Source organism: Falco biarmicus, chromosome 7 (assembly GCF_023638135.1).
Source record: "Falco biarmicus isolate bFalBia1 chromosome 7, bFalBia1.pri, whole genome shotgun sequence".
Lineage (NCBI taxonomy): Eukaryota > Metazoa > Chordata > Aves > Falconiformes > Falconidae > Falco > Falco biarmicus.
The window spans coordinates 3,430,603-3,449,288 of record NC_079294.1 but is presented as its reverse complement, the minus strand read 5'-3'; the positions used below and the strand labels follow the sequence as shown (position 1 = coordinate 3,449,288).

Genomic DNA, 18,686 nt, shown 5'->3' with positions numbered 1-18,686 from the left:
GAAACTGACTGAAGCGTTTCAGTTATTTGACAGCTGTGGGCAACAGCCATAACTGAGTTTAAGGAGCACAATAACCACAATCACATTGTTGTCACTATCAGTTTACAGGCCCTTGCAAACCTCTCCTTCTCTTCTTAATGGAGTTGTATGTCCGATACACATAGAACTCTAAAACGTCGATTTATGCCTCCCAGTGTAGGCACCTACCTGAAAGGCCCAGTTTGGGACAGGAGATGTGTGCACGTGCTGTGTGCCTGCCTCACACACTCCCACCTCAGCAGAAGGCAAGTCAGACCTTAAATGTAGGTGCCCCAATCTCTCTGAACCAACTCCAAATGCTCACTTGTACTTAACTGAAGTATTTAACTGAGGAGCCTAAAAATAATATTACTAACAGCAAATCCAGGCCTAGTCAGAATGTCAGGAATTATCACCCATTCATCTCAGCTATTCATCCTCCCCAATCTTCAGTCTGTAAAAGGGGCACCAGCTCTGCAAAGTAGAAACTACACTTACAGTTAGGAAGCACCTACTACATCACGGTTATTATAGACTAATTATTGTCCTTATGTCATATTTCCTTATTTACAACAGTGACAGCCAAAAGAGCAAAACCTGGTGCTACACCTGCAGATAATACATATTCCATATTTTATTCAATATCATATTTCAATAGGTGTTAAGAATTGTGTAGATTTAGACTACTATTTAGATTCTGCAAACAGCCTCAGACTATTTCACTCCTTTAATATGGGATATAAAAAACCAAAATGGGGTTAATTCCTTATTATGCGGCTATTCTCAAACAGCCATCACTAAATACAATTCTTCACATACACCTTCTCTCTCCCCCTCGAAGGTATTTCTTGTTGCAGACTGACTGCGGTCATAAACTGTTCATGGCTGATGCCAGGTAACACAATTTGCCATCCCACAGCTTGAAAGCACAGAGAATTCTTTGTTCAGTAACATCCAATCAATAGATTCATGTCAAAGACTTGTTAAGCAAAACTGGTCTTTAACTTTTAAGAAAGGAGACTGAATATCTTAAAATCCTTCCATACACATCTGATACGGTGAGGATGCAGAATATCTGCTTCCCCTTCTTTGAAGAAGGCAACATTCAGGGGAGGAAAAAAAAGAAAGAAAAAAAAAAAAAAGAAGAGACATTTGGACACAATTTCCCCAGGGCAAACTGATCTGTTTGGTCTGCTCTATAATGCAGGCTTTTGTGGGTATAAAAACTGTGTGCCATAGATGCAAGCTCACCCTGCACCTGGGGAGTTGGCAGTTATGGGGAGGCTGGAGGAGTCAGTTTCTATGTTTTTTAATTTCCTTACTCGTTTTTTCCAAAGATTTTTGCTTTTTCACTTCCTGGTGCTTGTTCCACAATTCTACTCAAGATGCAGTGAAAGCAGGAGAGAAAGAGAAAGAGTCAGCGGCTGGTCAGACAGGTGAAAATGGGGACAAAAATCTGAAACAAAACCCCACCCCTTCAGCTCAAAAAAAAAAAAAAAAAAAGAAAAACAAAACAAAAAAAACCCCAAAAAAGGCAGAAACTTACAACAACTACTGAGTGAAGGGTCAATTAATGCCATTTTGCAAGAAATCAATGTTAGGAATTGAGCACTGCATCACCTCTCATTTACAGACTTCAAATGTTGGAGATGACTTCATACCGTGAACCAGTTAAGCAAAACCAGCCATTATGAACACATATAATGCAATTAATCACCTTTCCTGAGAAAGGCCTTTAAGACTGTCACATATTTATTCCTCCAAAATGTAGGCACCACAGAAGCTCTAATCAACAGAAACATTTTAATGTCTCTAGTTTAAGTCAGTCATTGAAAGGAAAAGGCACAAAAACAGCAGCAGCAATTCCAAGAAAATTTAAACAGTAGGTTAACACAATATTTAACCAATATTGTATCTTTAAAAATATCACAAAATTTACAAATAAACCAAGTTATTTTTGACCTGACAGCATTCTCAATAAATGCTTGGCTCTGCCTCTCAACCAGTCCCTACATGCAAAAAGCTGAACTCTGCATCCACTTGTTCCTATCAGAGTATAAAGAATGAAAAATAGGGAAGAACAAAACCAAGCAAGATATCAGTCATGCTTAATGCTAATTTCCAAAATTCAATTAGGTGACTATTCCAATCAAGGCAAGGAATGCCATAAGAGGATACAATGCAGAGAAAAGGAAAAAAAAGTCTGACATCTGCATGCACTCTTTTCATTTGAAGCTTAGCCCTGAGAAGAAACAGTGATGAGGCACTTGCACTTCTCCATCACTCACATTCCTCAACCCTCCGAAACGCAGCCATCTTTTCTGCTCAGAAACATCAGATCATTCCAGGTGCTGGCCTGCTGGCCAAGGGAGACGGTACAAGCTGACATGCTGAACTGACAGAATGCTGGGCACTGTCCTCTCTCACTAGCACAGTTAAAGCTGGCAATGCTACAGAGGAAGATACTCTCAGAAAAGCAGCAAAGGGAAGGGAAAAGTACAACAATCTTTTATTGCTCTTCGAGGAAGCTTGCCAGGCAACTGAAGTCACTAGAAGCGTGTCAGAAAACCATCCCATCCCACAAATGGCAGAAATCAGGGCAAGAAAGGCTCCAAAAAGTTCTCTTTCACAAAATGTCTCTTGAAAAAAAGAAAAATTAAAAAAGCATAGTATTATGATTGTGTAGGAAAGCTCCAAAGTATTATCATTAAACATTTTAGGAGCAAGGCAAATGTAGCAAGGGAGAAAAAGCTAGAAAGACAGCTGCTAGCCAACTGATTTCTATATCTGCTTCACGATTGATGGATGTTCCTTCAACTTTCATAAGTACACAGATGGATAGGATAAAATTGCTTATAGATCCAAACAGCATCCTATAGGCTTATCTAGCTGAGCACACACTGACACAGATAACATTCTCTTCAAGATGTACTGAGTTTGTTTGTTAAAGGGCTTTGAAAACATCTGGTCTCTTTAAGTGCCCAGTTTATATGGCTTCACTTTAAAAACCACCAGGCTGAAAGCTACAATACCTGCCATTAGATTACTTTCAGCTGACTTGCCTGTTAATTCTGGGTAGGGTATATCCCAGTGCACTAAAAACAGTCTAGATTTTACTCTCAACTATTTTGTCAAAGAAGAAAAGGAAAACCTCAGATAAACTCAAGGGGTATAAAATAGTGTGCTTATGGCTTTGTTACATGAGCCTGAACTAAACAGGACAGCAGGTCCAAAAAGGATCTGATGCAAAGTAGGTAGCACATTCTTTTCTGTTTCAAAAAACTGTCAAAATAAAGTGATCCACCAGCATTAAGCAATTATTTAAGTAGTAGTAATGGAAACTTCAGTAAGTACTGACACTTCATTGACAGTTACTGCAAGTATGCAATAAACTAAACTAATAACTAACGTAAAGAGGGAAACTATTAACTATCAACTTTAAAGCCACCGGTGTCCTAACAAAAAGGCCAACACTACAGGTGATGACCATGGACCCTGGAAGACAAGAACTCCAGAAGTAAGCAAATAATTGGTGACCTTTTAGGAAATGATATATCAGAAGCACCATCTTCACAATGAATTTCCAATCTAAACAATTAGGTATTAAAGCACAGCGAGGATCAGTCCTCAACTCATAAAAATCCACCCCTCTTCTAAGAATTTTGAACACCAACAGCACTCCCTGTTACAAGTGAGCATCCTACATACTTCAGGAGGTACACAAGAAACCATAAACTTTCTGAAAAATGAACAACAAAAGGCTGTCAAGCAGGAACATATCCATCCTGAACTTCGGAAACCTGTGAACCTCCTGGCCGTTGCTCCTGTAGCACAAGAAGAATGCACACAACATTCAGCTAGCGTACCTCTAGATCTCAGAGATGCAGTTCAACAACCACAGCAACATACACTTCATGTTACAATTCTAGTCTGACTTCTCATTCTAGTATTTCCTCTTGTAACTAGGTCAAAAGGTTAGCAGCCCAATTTGTATTTTGCCCATACAATACCGACAGATTCATTGAGAGTTTTATTTACGTATCTGCCACCCAAGGCCGTAAGAACCTTCCAAACTTCACAGAATCAAGGAACTGATGAGTTTCAAAGGGACCTCTGGAGATCACCTAGTCCAAGCTCCCTGCTCAGAGCAAGGTCACCTGGAGCAGGCTGCCACAGGACCATGTCCAGTCAGGCGTTCACTGTCTCCACAGATGGAGAATTCACAACCTTTCCCAGCAACCTGTTCTAGTGTTGGATCATCTTCACATAATTTTTTTTTCTTATGTTTAAATGGAATTACTTACGAATACTTTGTTATTTCAGCAACACGTAGATGTTTATCTCCTTCCCATAAGAAGTTACTTTGAATGAGAAAGCCTGTGTTTCACTACAGAAGGAATTTCAGCCCAGCCATGACTAATGCTGGTCCCAGTATTGTCTTATACTGAAGCCTCCATAACAGAACATAAAGGAAGCATAACAGCCGAGTAACTTTTTATTACCTTCCAGCAACACAGAAAGAGAAATTCCCTTTACTTCAAGACCTCAAGAGTCAGATGAACATGGACACTACATTGTTTTTAGAGCAGTTTCTTCAAGTCTGACTTGCACACTAGCTCATGGTACTTGGTGACAGACAAAACCAGCTAGAAAAAAAAGGCTTCAGAAAAAGCACGTAAGTCTTTCAAACTCTGATCAGTTTTGGTGAAACCATATCCTTCTCCTGACTTAGTTCCATAGAAGAGAAATGGAAATCATTACAGCATCAGAACCACCAACAGGAATTTACCTGTTGCCCGTCCTTGAAGGCTGTGAATTGTTTAAGGTTAATATTCTGGCAACAGTAGTTAACATAACATATTAAGTATCACTTCTTTTGAAAAGCACTTCCATCGATGCTTCACAAACGTGGACTCTCTGATCTCCATGATTTCCATTTCCATGAGGCTTTCATTTCATCTGAGGGAAAGGAGCAGTCTCAGCAATCCAGTCAAAAGCTGTCTCTTCATTCTTCAAAAGAACGCTGTCCTAGCTTCTGTTTTATTCTTAGCAGTGTCAGAAGCACACTTTGCTTTTTGCGTTTTCTACAGAACAGAAATTAAGTACCCAGAGCAATCCAAACCGCTGAACTGAAATGCTAGAAATCTGCATCCTTCTTAACTCCCTGACAGATTTTCAAATAGAGTGCAAGGCTAGTTTCTGAGCAACTGCCTCCATAGGTTACCTCTTGACACAAGAAACCAAATCAAGTCAGAGGGGCTCAGTATCAGTTCTGAAGGACTCAGCACCACTCAGCCTGCAGCTGTGATGTGGGTGCAAGAATGAACATCTGCACTCCTGCCATGTAACTGCCCGATACACACATTCCCTTGCCTTACGCCACATACTGCAGGTACAGCCTCACAGCAGCACGCTGCTCTCAGAAGATTAATCTTTCATATGGTGATTCCATTAAAAAGTTATTTTAAACAGCCTGTAAGAAGCAATGCCTAAAATTTAACATGACATATTTTTGGAGTTACCAAAGAATCTCTCTCATATGCTGATGGTATTTTCCTGTTGTTTACAATCCACAGCAGGTTGGATCCAACCAAAACATTTTTTTTCTTTTTTTTTTTTCCCTCCCCCAAAAATGTCTAAGGCTCTCTTCAGGTAACATAGTTTAAAGCCTACCTCTAACTTTTTCCCAGACATAGATAAAAGCTACACCAGCTAAGAAATTAGACTGGCAAAATTTCCAGTGACCAGCCTAGCAGATGCTGTTTAGAAGGACATGCATTCCATTTGCTGTTGCATAGAAGGAAGATCCATCAGTCCTGCTCCCTGAAACTGTAACACTACAACTAAAATCTTTCCGGCAGTTTTTATTCTTAACAATCAGCAGATCCTGGGTCCCACTTCTATCAGGATACAATCTAGATAACCCACAGGTAGTCAGCAATGACTACAAAACTTTTGTTTCATGTAGTCCCTCCCACAGTTGCCCTTTACAAGTCCTGCTGCCCCGTTTCCCCTTTGCCGTTTCCTGTTGCTTGAAAACATCAATCACAAAGCAAACAAAGCTGTCTGAAGTGTAATGAAATTCAGAAACAATCAAGATTAGAAAACTTCTGGGAGAAAACTGCCCTGGATAGTTCATCCAAGAGTAGAGTGAAAACACGTATGATTGTTCATTGTGATCTAAGGTGTAAATGAAGCATGTTACAGCAGCAATGTAGTGTGTTAAAATGGAGAGAATGCAAGTAGAACCTAAAGGCAAAATAGTCCCTCCTGCACTTCACATGCACCTCAATACACACCAATGGAAGCAATAAAATTTTCTTCCTTTAGACTCCTTGTGTCAAACTCCCTTGGCCCTTTGCCTGCAGGGCTCGGTGCCTTTGGCATTAGCTGAGGTACCGGCAGCTGCATCGCAGGTTTTGGCTCCACTCTTGGGGATGACGCAGGATCCTTGCCAACTGGAGTGACAGATCCATCCGTTGGACTTCGTTTTCTTTTTTCTGGTTCTTTAAAGAAAAAAACCAAAGTGTTGGGAAAAGAAAAAAAAAAACATAAAGAAAAAGGAAATGAGAGCAGGAAAAGGAAGATCAGACAGATGGTCTCCCTAAGCCTGGCACTGAAACAGCTCAGTCCCACATTTGTTCCCACAGGTCACCATGACTTGCAGATAGACTGACTGATGCACTGGTGGAAACGGTAGAGGACAAAGCCAGAGTGCTGGTTTTGGGATACTCAAATTATCTCCTTCCTGTATATTTGAAACCTAGGAATCTTCTCTGACACAGTAACTGTAGTATCTCCCCTGCTGAGCTGTGCAAAGTTAAACAACTCTGCCTGAACTACTATGAATATCACTTCTAGAATACAAGCAAGCTCCCCTCGCAGTGCAAAGGTTACACTAAATGAAACTTCAGGTAGGAAAAAACCCTCAAAAAACTATCAGCTAAAGCTCTTCCATCATTCTCCAAGACTTCCCATAATCACACATCCCCCAAGGCAGTTTGGATTATTTCTCTGTATCAAACTCCACGGTTTGAATTACACCAGAACTTCCAGAATAGAATAATTAAAATCAGGTTTTCCACAAAGAACCTCCTGCAAACCTGCACAATCTGTTCCAATAGCTGATGAGGCTAATAGTCAAAATTTCATATCCTAACCTCTAAATTTGTTGTACCGCTGGACCTTGTGACACTTTTTCCAGTAGATTAAAGATTCTGCTATCAGCAACACCTTTCCATTTAGACAATAATTGAAAACAATCAACACAACATTCAACAGACTCAATATCTCCATCTTTCAGAGCAAAAGTGTTTTCCCAGTTTCTTGCGGGCTTTTTCAGAAACCTCCTCGTTTTTTCAAGCTGCGACGAACAGAACAGGAAGCACTACCTCAGCTGCGGGTCTTGTTAGTGACATATCCAGAGACAGAACAGGAGCTGCATTCCAAACCGATATTCCCAGGTTTACACAGTGCCCCCCTCCCCAGTTTTTACAGACACAGTAAACAGTGGGACGTGCACACATAGCTGCCATTTTCAGAGACACTGCTTCCTAGGATACAGTTCCCAGTCCTGCTATTATTGCCAGCCGTCCTTGTTCCTGAACACAAGCCCTTTGTTTGGCCATATAAAAATAAATTAATCACAGCCATGCTTTCTTAAGATTCAGCTTCCTCTAGACAAATAACCCATATCTATCACATCCCATTCAAACAGTATGTATCATATGCAAACTGAAAATTTTTAGGATTACTAAATCAATACTATAGGTTAAAGAACATCAAGATAAGCACTAATTTCTATAAAACATTTCTAGAAATATCAACTCTTTGAAAACAGGTAAAACATACTAAACAGCTAAAATCTGGCTATAAACCAAGGTGTCATGCAATAATAAGAGAAGTCCTTTAAAGATGTATGAAGGCTTTAAAAGCATCTAACAAATTTCGTCTATTGTGACCACGATTAATTTACTGGGTAAACTCTACTTACCATCGAATTATGGTATCTGATTTTACATTAGCAAGCCTTGACTCTAAAGCCACTACACATCAGTCGCTCTATAATTTTGGTTAGTATCAGTGTCAGACTAAAAGGCTTGTGATTACCAGAATGAGCCTATTCCCCACGTTCAGGACTGTTGCACTAGCACAGCCTTCCTTACCCTCCTCAGCATTCTAACAAGTGGAAAGGAACGCCAGTAACCCCCAGGACAACTAAGCCAACTCATAATATCCCTGATGCACAACTGTAAAGTGTTTAGTAGATGTTACTCCTCTGCTACAACGAAATAAATAGCTTTTCATCATTTGAGCAGCTGAATCAGATACTAAGCAGAGAGGAAGCTTTTTGTCATCTTTTTGGTCTTTTTCCTTACACATGCATTTTCTTATTTTGCATTAAGAATCAGATTTTAAGAAAAAGATGAAAAATAAAGAGGTATTTTCAGACTGTCTTCTCCAAGAGTACTTAGTGATATAAGAATCGTTATGGAATGCAAGGTGGTTGGCGAGATATGTCTTGTATGGTTCCGCATTAGAAAAATCTCCCTGCCTGTTCAAGGATGTTTGGTATAATTTTCCACGACTGTAGTGAAGACAGTGTTAGCTGACGGTCCCCACTCTCAGAATTTCCACTTTATCTGTAAAAGTCCCAAGTTTTATATCTCGTTGCACGGTTTCCATTTTCAATCGAATATCAGTATGGCTGTTATTCTGCTCTGGTCCAGTTACACGTGTGCAGGAAATGGTTTCAAGCTTTGTAAGGTCTCACAACAATGGCACAGTTCTCACCTATTTTTGAAAGTGTCATGAAACTCCTGAAATATCAGAAGCCACAAAACATCAACCTTCACAATAAGGATCCTGTTTGGTTCACGAACACTGCATTCTCACAAACAGTTCTCTTACCTTTGTTGTAATAGTGCGTATGTGCTATCTCGAGCAGGCCAAAAACACTGGCCATGCCTCCCAGGCCAGCATTTGCATAAGACTGCTCCAGGCTCAACACTGTGCACTTCAGCAAGTCCAGCATGCCTTTATAAACCTTGCGGCTGATCTCCTGCAATGAAAATCCCGTTAGTGTCATGATTTCAGAAATGAGAAAGTAATTAAAGAACATACATTCCAAAACTGCTGTAACATCAGCTTTTAGGAGGCCATTTAGCAAAAACGTTCTACAAATTGAGCCTCAGCCGCCACAAGGTATGAGGACCCTGCCGGGTTCAACACTGACCACATCCTGAATGACATCTTGTCGAGCATCTTCTTCCGACTGGATTGTGCGATTCAGCTTGCTTAGTACAAAGACACGGAGCTGCTCACTCTCCAGCAGACGTCGGACTCTCTTCATGTTCAGCCAGCCAACACCTTGCCCATCGAGAACGTTGTGTACCACCTCCTTCAGGAACTGCTGGTTCTCACTGATGGATTTCAGAGGAAGCAGGCAAAAGTTAGCCCTCTGCTTCCCTTGGCTTGCATGGGAAGACACATATGGCCAGGACACACACAGAAACGCTTTTCCTACCAACGCAAAGGTTGCAAGGAAAGAAGTTCAAATCTAGCTATGCCTGCTACTAGCGTAACTGCACACAGCCCAAGCTCTGTTCTACAGGTGTAGTAGCAAATATTTTATTTTGTCCCTTATTTCCTATAATAACCCATAACCAGGTTTTCCTCTAGTCCCTCTAGCTACCACTCTACTCCTTGCCTTCACAGCCCTCCTCAGAATCCGTAGGAATCCTCTGTGCCACAACCTTCTCCCACAGCCACCTTGTCTGGCCTGAAGGTTTTCCCAAAAAGAGGAAGCACAGCGCTACGGTGAGCACTAGTGCAGCAGCCCTGGCACGTGTACTGCTTCAGCTTGTTTTGCCACAGGGGAGGGAATGGTAAAAGGGAGGGAACTCCTGTGCAGCCTGCTGCATTCCCCAGTCTGAACTGCAGTTACTGTTCTTCCTTGTCTCCCAACTCCAAAAGCTCAAAGTAAATGTCACTCTACCCATGACTGCTACACAAGAAAGGAGGAGAAAGCACAGGCACAGGTCAGGTAGTGTTTACCTGCACTTTCTCAAGGCTGAGAAAGGAGTTCCATGTGAATTCATGGAATCAAACTGCTTCATACGACCCAGCTGATCCCCTGCATGCTGTATCACAACTCCCCTGGCTAGACTACCTTGTTCAGAACAGACTGTTACAAAGAATAAATATTGAGTTAAAGTAGGGACCTAGAATTTTTTTGATCTCAGACAGAAAAAGGATACATTATGGAGCACAGAAAAATACGTACGTGTACAACTAACTGTAAAACCATCCATACCAAATCTTCTTGGACAATAATACGTGCAGGTTTAGGGCCACAGAAAAGTATTATTTAGTTTTCAACAGCTAGACTTCTGAGGAAACACTAGCCAAGTACGGGGCCACTCTAACCACACTTTATACTCCAAAAGAAATGAAAAATATTACCTGGAATTGCTAGTTCGTCCCTGAGGTGATGGAGATTCTCTCTTCACCGTTGGGCTGTGCTTAATCACTGAAGACTTTTGATCCACAAGGGCTCGCCTGTTTCCTAAATGGAGAGGAAACAGGATGAAAGGAAGGGGTGGGAGGAAAACAATCTGATCCCAGGACAGTAACAAGCAACGCTAAGGCTGGCTAACACACCTATTCAGATTACAGGTAACAGACTTCAAACAAAATGGAAACTCCAAAAAAGCAGCAGCGTATATCATATTCTAGCATCACACATCGGCAGAAAACAGTAATGGGAGTAATGCAGAGAGAAAAAGAGAAGATGGTAATGAGAGCAGGAGGTGAAAGGCAAGAAAAGTTCAGCTGCTCTGCATGCAGTTCCACAACAAGAACCATCTTCAAATTAGTCACTATATGTAAAAGCATAATGCATTGGGGGTGACTAGTATAGATCATGTGGTACTGGTTACCCAGTGAGAAAGGTAGCCCAAAGTCAGGCATAGGGAATGCTGGAAATTGTTATATCATGCACAGCTCATGCTGTAGGGAACCCACCTTCATTGCTTACTGGGCCAGCTTCAGTAATAATCTCCATTATAGTATTTAACCCAAATACTGGGACACAAAATATACAATTAGTAGTGTACTACAATATCTACACTCCCCACCATCAGCATCAAAAGAATCCAACTACCAGCTTCTTCCCAGCCCTCCCTCAAAACAAAACCCAAATGACGCTAGAGCAGGAAGGATGCTCGGAAGCCCAAGACAACAAGGGCCAGCATAATTAATCTTAGAGATAGTGCTTGACTTGAAATTTGGCACCGTGGAACCAATGTATCGCATCTTCAAGGACATTATTGCACACACTGTTATTTCAAGGGCACTATCAAAAACACCTGCATCACTGAGGAAAAAATATCAATGGATGTGCATGAAATAAAAATTAAAAAGGAAGATGGAAAGTGGTCAAACAGCAGCAATGAGATGGAGTCCCAGCATCATTTCCCATTACAGTTAGAAACACAAGGTACCACACACACTTGGTAAGAACAAGTTAATGCAGCGATTTTATACCTGTACAACAGAGACAAAAACATTTAAAAAACAGTGAAGTGCCCAGTGGGAATCCCAGTGAGCCAGCATGCACACGTAAATGAACATGAATACACACACACACACTTGCACATGCACAAAAGAGACTGAGCTACTCCATGGAAACCCCATCCTTGTATCTGCGCAGTAACGTTAAAGGCCCTACAGGATTGCAATAGTCAAGAACACCAAAGTGCAGAAGATGAGGCACAAAGCATGAACGTGGGATGGCAAACCCCATCACTGTTTTCTTCCAATGCATGGAATCGGTCATTAAGTTTACCCATGGAAATACCCCTGACATGAAGCATGTTTCTTATCCAGTACAACTGGACATGAGAACATAACCAACTGGTAAAAGGTTATTCAAAAACAGCTGTGCAGAGTCTCTGCTAGTGTTTTCACCCTACCAGTCCTGTTCCTCCTCACTTTACACACAGGGAATGATCACTCATCTCAAAAACAAAGTCCAAAGCAGAAACACAAAAAACAGCCTTTGGTCTTTGTTTCTACAAGGTCAAAGGTCAGCCAAACATCATACCAACCTTCATTCACATCCCTTCCCACTTCCAGATTAAAGTAATCTTTACCGATTAAAAAGATGAGGAGGAAAAAATAAATGAAAAAAAATCAGCATATTAGAGCAAAAGCAGTAACTTCTAATCAGCTAGAATAACTCAAAAGGTAAAATACAACCTTCCCCCAGTTCAGCAACTGAAAAGCTCTCAACACTAAAACACCGGCACGTGCTCTTTTGTCACTACGCCTGGTACAAGGACAACCAGGCTGTCTGACTCCCCACAGTAAAAGGGTCATTTCTCTAGTGCCATTCAGGCATGTTGTCTAATGAGACTGCAGGCAAACAGGAGATGTTCCAAAGAAAAGACTGTAGACATAAGTTAGGGATCGATTTTCACCTTGAATGAGCTGAAGCATGGTTATAACTTGCTTTTGATCAGAAAGTTTCTATTCAGTGAACTGAAAAGACTATAAACACTTTCAAAACCCACGTAAACTGCAGTGTCCACGGGAGGCTGGCATTATCGTCACTTACAAATGCAACATCATTGCTCTTACAGGTTACCTGAGGCTAATCATGAAGATAGCGGCAGTACAACAAAAGCAGGACCTACCTCTTGGTTCCCATTCTTTACACTAAGTACTTAAATACTTTAAAATAAACCAAAATGAAACACAAACCAAGACCAACATTCACAGTGTATCTGTTAACACAGGCTAGACCAGCCAGCCTCCCATCCCAACACAGCCCAGTTGTTGGGAAGAAGTCTGAGAAATACCAAGACAATTCACTCGAGAGACAGGTACTACCCAAACTACCAAAATGCATCGCCCACCAGGACTCCTGGTGGGGCTAAGTACCTCAGGCTGCCAGGTCACAAGAACTGTAAAGGCTGTAGAGAACAAAGGGAAAAATGGTTACCTTTCAGGCTGGGAAAGGGAGTACTCTTGTCTCTCCCAACTTTGGTTGGTAGGGCTAAGTTGGACAGACTGAAACTTGTGCTGTGGTTTCTGTACAGGCTGCCTGTGACGGAAGAAGATAACAATTAAACGCCTAATGCTCACTGCACACACCCAAACTCCCTAAAGTTCCTGTAATTCACCTTCTTATTCCAGAACCTTAATGATTAAAGCTCATTACCCAAAAGTCTCACAAGCATAACACTGTATCATATACACTGTAACCACACCTGTAATCAGATTATTCTAAATTGTACAAAAATGTAATTCTCAGCTTTTATGTTACAATCATCGCTGTTGCATCTTTTGAGACTTAAATGTAACAGCATCATCCACCTGTCTGCCTGCACTTACACAGGCAGCCTCGTCAGCTGTGTCTTCTAGTTTGATCCTCTTTTTTTCAGAAGCAAATGAATGGCAGAGGCCACATGAGAAAACAGAATGATGGAAGATGTCCAAAACATGTAATTCTGAAGTGGGGATTGTGCACTGTGCCTTGTAAAACACTGTAAATCTGCCACAGGAGTATGCTTTACAATAGAAGCTTTCCATTTATTAAGAGAAAATGAAAGTTCCTCCTAGTACAGACAGACCTTAAGCACACAATAATGCATCGTCATCTGGTTAAGCCTGCAGACAGCCTGAAAGCATCTCATGTAAACCAATGAGCTAACACTTCAAGATGTTAATTTAAAATGTCAGCGTACTATTTCAGTTTGCTTTGGTTCTTTTCTTGCAGCCTTATTTTAGTAACAATCTTTTTACCAGAAACATCCAATATACTTTCCCCACCGCTGCAAACTTCTTGCATTGCTCCCTGCTATAGGGCGAGACTCAACTGGACAACTTTCACTCATTAGAAAACTCTAGATTAGTTTTCCACACCTGTGGATTTTATTAGTAAAATATAATTGAAAGTAGATGAGCACAGTCAAGAAATCAAATTTAGCACCTAAACACACAACATGGTAGCATGGAAGGCATACTACTGGTAAGATTTGTTATCAACTTCATGAACTTGCATAATTTTTTTGCTTAAATCAGAAAGAATTTCTATTTGTGCCCTAAAGTGCCATATAACTCCAGGGCCTAACCACATAATCAAAGTCCTTCTTACGGAAAAATACATAAAATGGTAGTTATCAGCAGTGTAAGTTAAACAGGTCCTGTGGCTCCCAACATGACTTCTGGAGAGCCAGTAACAATTTGACAACCAAGTCATTCTCCTACTAGCCATCCCTCTATTCCATCTCTCTGTGAACTCTAATACAATAAATAAAACCAGCTGAATGAACACATTAGTACATACTTGCAAAAGACATGATGCCCCCAAAACCTTCACTGCTGTTGTTGGAGACAGTAGAGTTTGGGGAGCTGGCCCTGGAATCTGAATCTGCATCAGAATCATTGGCCAGTTTTAAACTGTTTGGACGGAGTAACTTCTGAGACCTTTAAAGAAATTAAGTACAACTGTTATTAGCCTTCCCTCTTTCCTCCCCAAATCAACACATTGTATGACTGTGGGAGATCGATGCTAGTCTCATTCTTCATCAGCTTTCACCACACTACCCTTACCTTGTGAGAAAGAGAAAAAAAGTAAAAGAAAAACTGAGAGAATTGAAGTATCTTTGCATTCAGGCTTTTATTACATTTTAGGGTGTGCTGAAAACTTGTCTGCAAAAGGGCATGGGTGGATTTGGGGATGAAAGGGTTCTGCTTTGAGAAGAGTAACAAGAAAACCCTATGTCATCCATCACTATAGCATCTTTCCTCCCAAAAGATAAAGCTTCACCAACAGAAAAAAAATAAAATTATATTAAAAAAAAAATCACTCAAAGGTTTCCAGAATTCAGTAGCTGATAAACTAGAATGTTTCTAGGAAGAACTGGTAATTCTGTTAGCTCCCACTGCTTACATAAAAGCAAGGAACTGAGGGAAATGAGCAAGTGCCTTTACTCAAACCAGAAGAGTTTACAGAATTTCAGTATTAAATGGAGTGACCAACAACACATTTCAGGTGCAAAAGGCGTTGGAACGAACGAGCGTTAAAACTACACGGAGCAGACGGAAACCCCAACAGTGCTGTACAGAAGGGCAGGAGACAAGGAGGACTCGCCTGCTTCCATTGAGATTCTGGTTAAATCTTGGGGTGTAGCTCTCTTCCTGCTCATCATCTTCATCTTCCGTAGGAAAACCATACTGTGGTTCAAAGTATGGATTGTCATACTCCCGCTTCCTCAGCACCCCTTCCGAGGAGCTCGTGCTGCCAGCTGCACCATCGCTCTCACCGCGATCCAAGCTTATCTTGGGAAAGCTTGGTTGCAGTGGCAAGGAAGGGAGGTGGTTTGAAAATCCAGCAACCAACTTCTCTTCAATTTCTGCTGTATCTGCTGACTCCTGTGGACCAGTCAAATCATTGATCTGTTCGCTAATTTGCGTTACATACAACTGAAGGGCAGGACAAAAACAATTATTTCAAACTGGGAAGTCTGCAGGGTCCTCGCTGTTTGTTACTGCCCCCCCCCACCCCCACCCCACCCCCCATCCCCCCAATCCATGGCTTTAACCTAGGATTTTATACAGGCTGCAGTATTTGTGCATTGCTCTAGGGACTTACTCCCCTGTAAAACATATCTTACTAGTGAGTGTTAGCTCAGGATAACGGTTCTCCATTACCCTGTTTTGTGGTTACACAGGCAACTCCCTTTCTTCTTAAATGACCACAGATTAATGAGTTTCCCCACCCTACTCCCTGTTCCTATAATGCACTGAGTCTTTCCAGACTGTAAAAGCAATTCCTGCAGTCACAGCCTGGACTGCTGCTCTAAGTTAATGTTGCATTTTCCAATGCATGGGAGTTCTTACGTACAGAAATGCTCTATCGCAGCATAAAAGGGTAAGAGTAAACTCCACCTTGCTCAGAAAGTCCAAAAAGAGCATGCAATTTTGAAGGGAATGACCCCAGAGTCACATAGAGAGGTGAGCTGTGGGACCATTTAATCTGTGCATGGTTTCGCAGGCCTATTAGCTTTTGCCCTTCTCAGAAAGAACCACGTGCATTCTCCCATTCTTTATATCCTAATACGCTGATCTTGGGGCTGAACTCATCTCAGTACACACATGATTCACTCCATGGATGACAGTGCTGGGGCTGCTACTGGCTGTAGTACTGGAACTTGAACGAGGCTGGTTGTTTTCTTGGGAGTTTTCACTGTCCATGGCCTGTTCATCCAGATCCCCTGAATATTCTTGAAAATCATCAAACTCCACTTCACTAGCATCACCAAGGGCTGCGTGAGTCAGGGGGTCAACATCTGCGAACACATCATTTTGCATTAAAGAACACTGCCTTCCTCAGCCTTCTGCCCACCTAACTAAAGATCCCTTAGCAGATGAAGACTGCTCAGGAGAATAAACCTGCATAAAAATCTAGGTTGTAAAGGGCTTTCAGAGGTCACCTATTCCAACTCCCTGCTCAGAGCAGGGGTAACTTCAAAGTTAAAGCAGGTTGCTCAGGGTGTTGTCCCACTGACTTCTGAAAGTCTCCCAGGCTTGACATTCTACTGTGATGCTGGGAACCTGTTTGACTACACTAACCATGAAGATCTTTTCCTTATGACCAAGCAGATTTCCTTTTGTTGCACCTTATGATTATTACTCTTACCCTTGGGACACTGGAAATGTGTTGGCACTCCTAGATTTAGTTTACTGAAGAAAGTGAGAATTTCCCACTCTCACGAGAGAAGCCACTGCTGCAGCCTCCATATAAGCCACAGAGAATGCATTTTCCTGTCTCCACTAGGACAGAGTGACCCGTTAAAGTCCACATGAGATGTACGGGGGCAGGGGAAAGCTTGTACTCTGCCGCCCATATTGCACAGTATCTACTAGCAGCAGCTAGTTGTTTCCAGGTTGTTTCCAGATCTAGTGAGCCAGTTTTGTTCAGCAGCACCTATTTCTGTTCCTCCTCCTTCCAGTGTCCTTTATAAGCAGGAGAAATGTCTTTTTTCAGTCTACCCCTGGGTATTGAAGAAGGAGCACAGAATGCACTTTTACCTCAGAGCAAGACTACAATGGAACAATACTTTGCTCTGATTCAGGGAGACTTAGGGGAGGCATTTTTCCTACCGTGCGGATGAATGGGGAAGAGGAACCTGTGTGGACCTCACAAAAGTAAAGCTCAAAAGTTACTCACTTGGGGTATCGCCATTAATGTCACATTTCATCATCTCACTGACAAAGTCCCCGAGGGAGGAGTAGGAAGAACTCGAGTCATCATAGTCGACACTGTCACTGCCACTGCCACAACAGGTGAGAGAGAGAGATGAGTGGCAGCATAACAGCGTAACAGCAACAGCGGGGCCTGATGCTTCAAAGATGTGAATCAGCACTGTCTGCATGGGTCTTTCAAAAATCTCATGATTTTTGCCACAAATTTCTGGCAAGAGTCAGAAGCCAACTTCTGAAAGGTCAGAGCAAATGAAATAACTCTGTGGTACATGAAGAGACAATATGGGAAGACATTTAAAGGCTCTCAGCAAAATCAACGAGGTCAAGCGTAAGTGAGCAGGGAGTGGTATTAATTCTCAGTGTGTGAGTAGGGTGACTTCAAGGGAACTGGAAATCACAAGTAAAGGCATTCCCTTTTTATATTAACGATAAATTCCACTCACTCTGTCAGGACCACTGGTGCTGTGTAGAACATAGATGTGCAAGTCCAAGCCTGAAAGATCTCACAGGCTAGCAGACAATGAAGGACAATAAAACGAGATGCAAAACTGGGAAATATGGCCAAAACTACTACAACAAAAAAGTTTACTCTTATTTTACCGAACACACAAGGTCTCAGGCAGTGGGTAGTGCTAACAAGCTTCGCATAACTACATGCACACTGAGTAGAGATTTGAAGGAGTGGTAAGATAGGTGGGTGTACTTGTAGTACTGTAATAGAAACAACTAGAGAAAGAACAGCATGGAAGAGAAAAGCATTAGGGTGGGAGGAAACACCAAATGTCAAGTGGCATACAAATAGCAAAAGAAAACCAGAAAATACAAGTGGAGCATCACATTAAATGAAGGCTTGAGAAGACACTAGCAAGGGGTTAAGAAGCTGCTGTGATGACAAAGCAGTAAGACAACAATTCACTTGTGTGTCAGTATTCTGCCCAGACAGAAGAAATGATACAGCGGCCTAGCAGGCTACAGGGAATGCTGCAAATGAGAACTAGGAGGAGAGGCCCAGCCATCTGAAGTGACCATCACATGCCTAGGGTCATGGTTCCCACTAACCTGTCATCAGTGGGATCAGAATCTGTTTCTTTCTCTGCTGGAACATTCAGCGCTTCAGCCAGCTGTGAATTACTGTCATAGACACGATAGTGGATGGGCTGCAGCTGGTGAGCATACCACTTTGGTTTGTCACCAATCAGTGCTGGGTCAAACATGTCTGCACAAAAAAAAAGAGAGAGTTAATTGATCTCGTTTATTGGCATCAAAGGCTTCATTCACAGTGAGGCTATCTCCTACGAAGTCCTGCACAAAGAAAGGGACAATCTCTACTCTTAAAAAGCCTACAAGACTTCTCTGTAACCAAACAAGACAAGAGATAAAATTAACTGGAGGAG

At 41.7% G+C, this 18,686-nt stretch overlaps 1 protein-coding gene across 27 annotated transcripts in view; it reads right to left on the bottom strand.

The window, feature by feature from the left end:
- Nucleotides 1–18,686, bottom strand: part of MADD (MAP kinase activating death domain) — a 76,980-nt gene that overhangs the window by 31,266 nt on the left and 27,028 nt on the right. For 4 of the 27 annotated variants that reach the window (XM_056347276.1, XM_056347282.1, XM_056347295.1 and 1 more), the window contains 13 exons: nucleotides 18,353–18,508; nucleotides 17,258–17,365; nucleotides 16,183–16,376; nucleotides 15,179–15,510; nucleotides 14,372–14,511; nucleotides 13,025–13,126; nucleotides 12,129–12,167; nucleotides 11,044–11,103; nucleotides 10,483–10,585; nucleotides 9,254–9,440; nucleotides 8,929–9,079; nucleotides 6,318–6,524; nucleotides 1,341–1,394 (listed from right to left, as the gene is read on the bottom strand). In XM_056347276.1, coding sequence (XP_056203251.1) covers nucleotides 1,341–1,394; nucleotides 6,318–6,524; nucleotides 8,929–9,079; nucleotides 9,254–9,440; nucleotides 10,483–10,585; nucleotides 11,044–11,103; nucleotides 12,129–12,167; nucleotides 13,025–13,126; nucleotides 14,372–14,511; nucleotides 15,179–15,510; nucleotides 16,183–16,376; nucleotides 17,258–17,365; nucleotides 18,353–18,508 — 1,833 coding nt within the window. Of the gene's footprint in view, nucleotides 1–1,340; nucleotides 1,395–6,317; nucleotides 6,525–8,928; nucleotides 9,080–9,253; nucleotides 9,441–10,482; nucleotides 10,586–11,043; nucleotides 11,104–12,128; nucleotides 12,168–13,024; nucleotides 13,127–14,371; nucleotides 14,512–15,178; nucleotides 15,511–16,182; nucleotides 16,377–17,257; nucleotides 17,366–18,351; nucleotides 18,509–18,686 lie in introns of all 27 variants that reach the window. The other 23 variants (XM_056347280.1, XM_056347289.1, XM_056347283.1 and 20 more) reach the window with 15 other exon arrangements.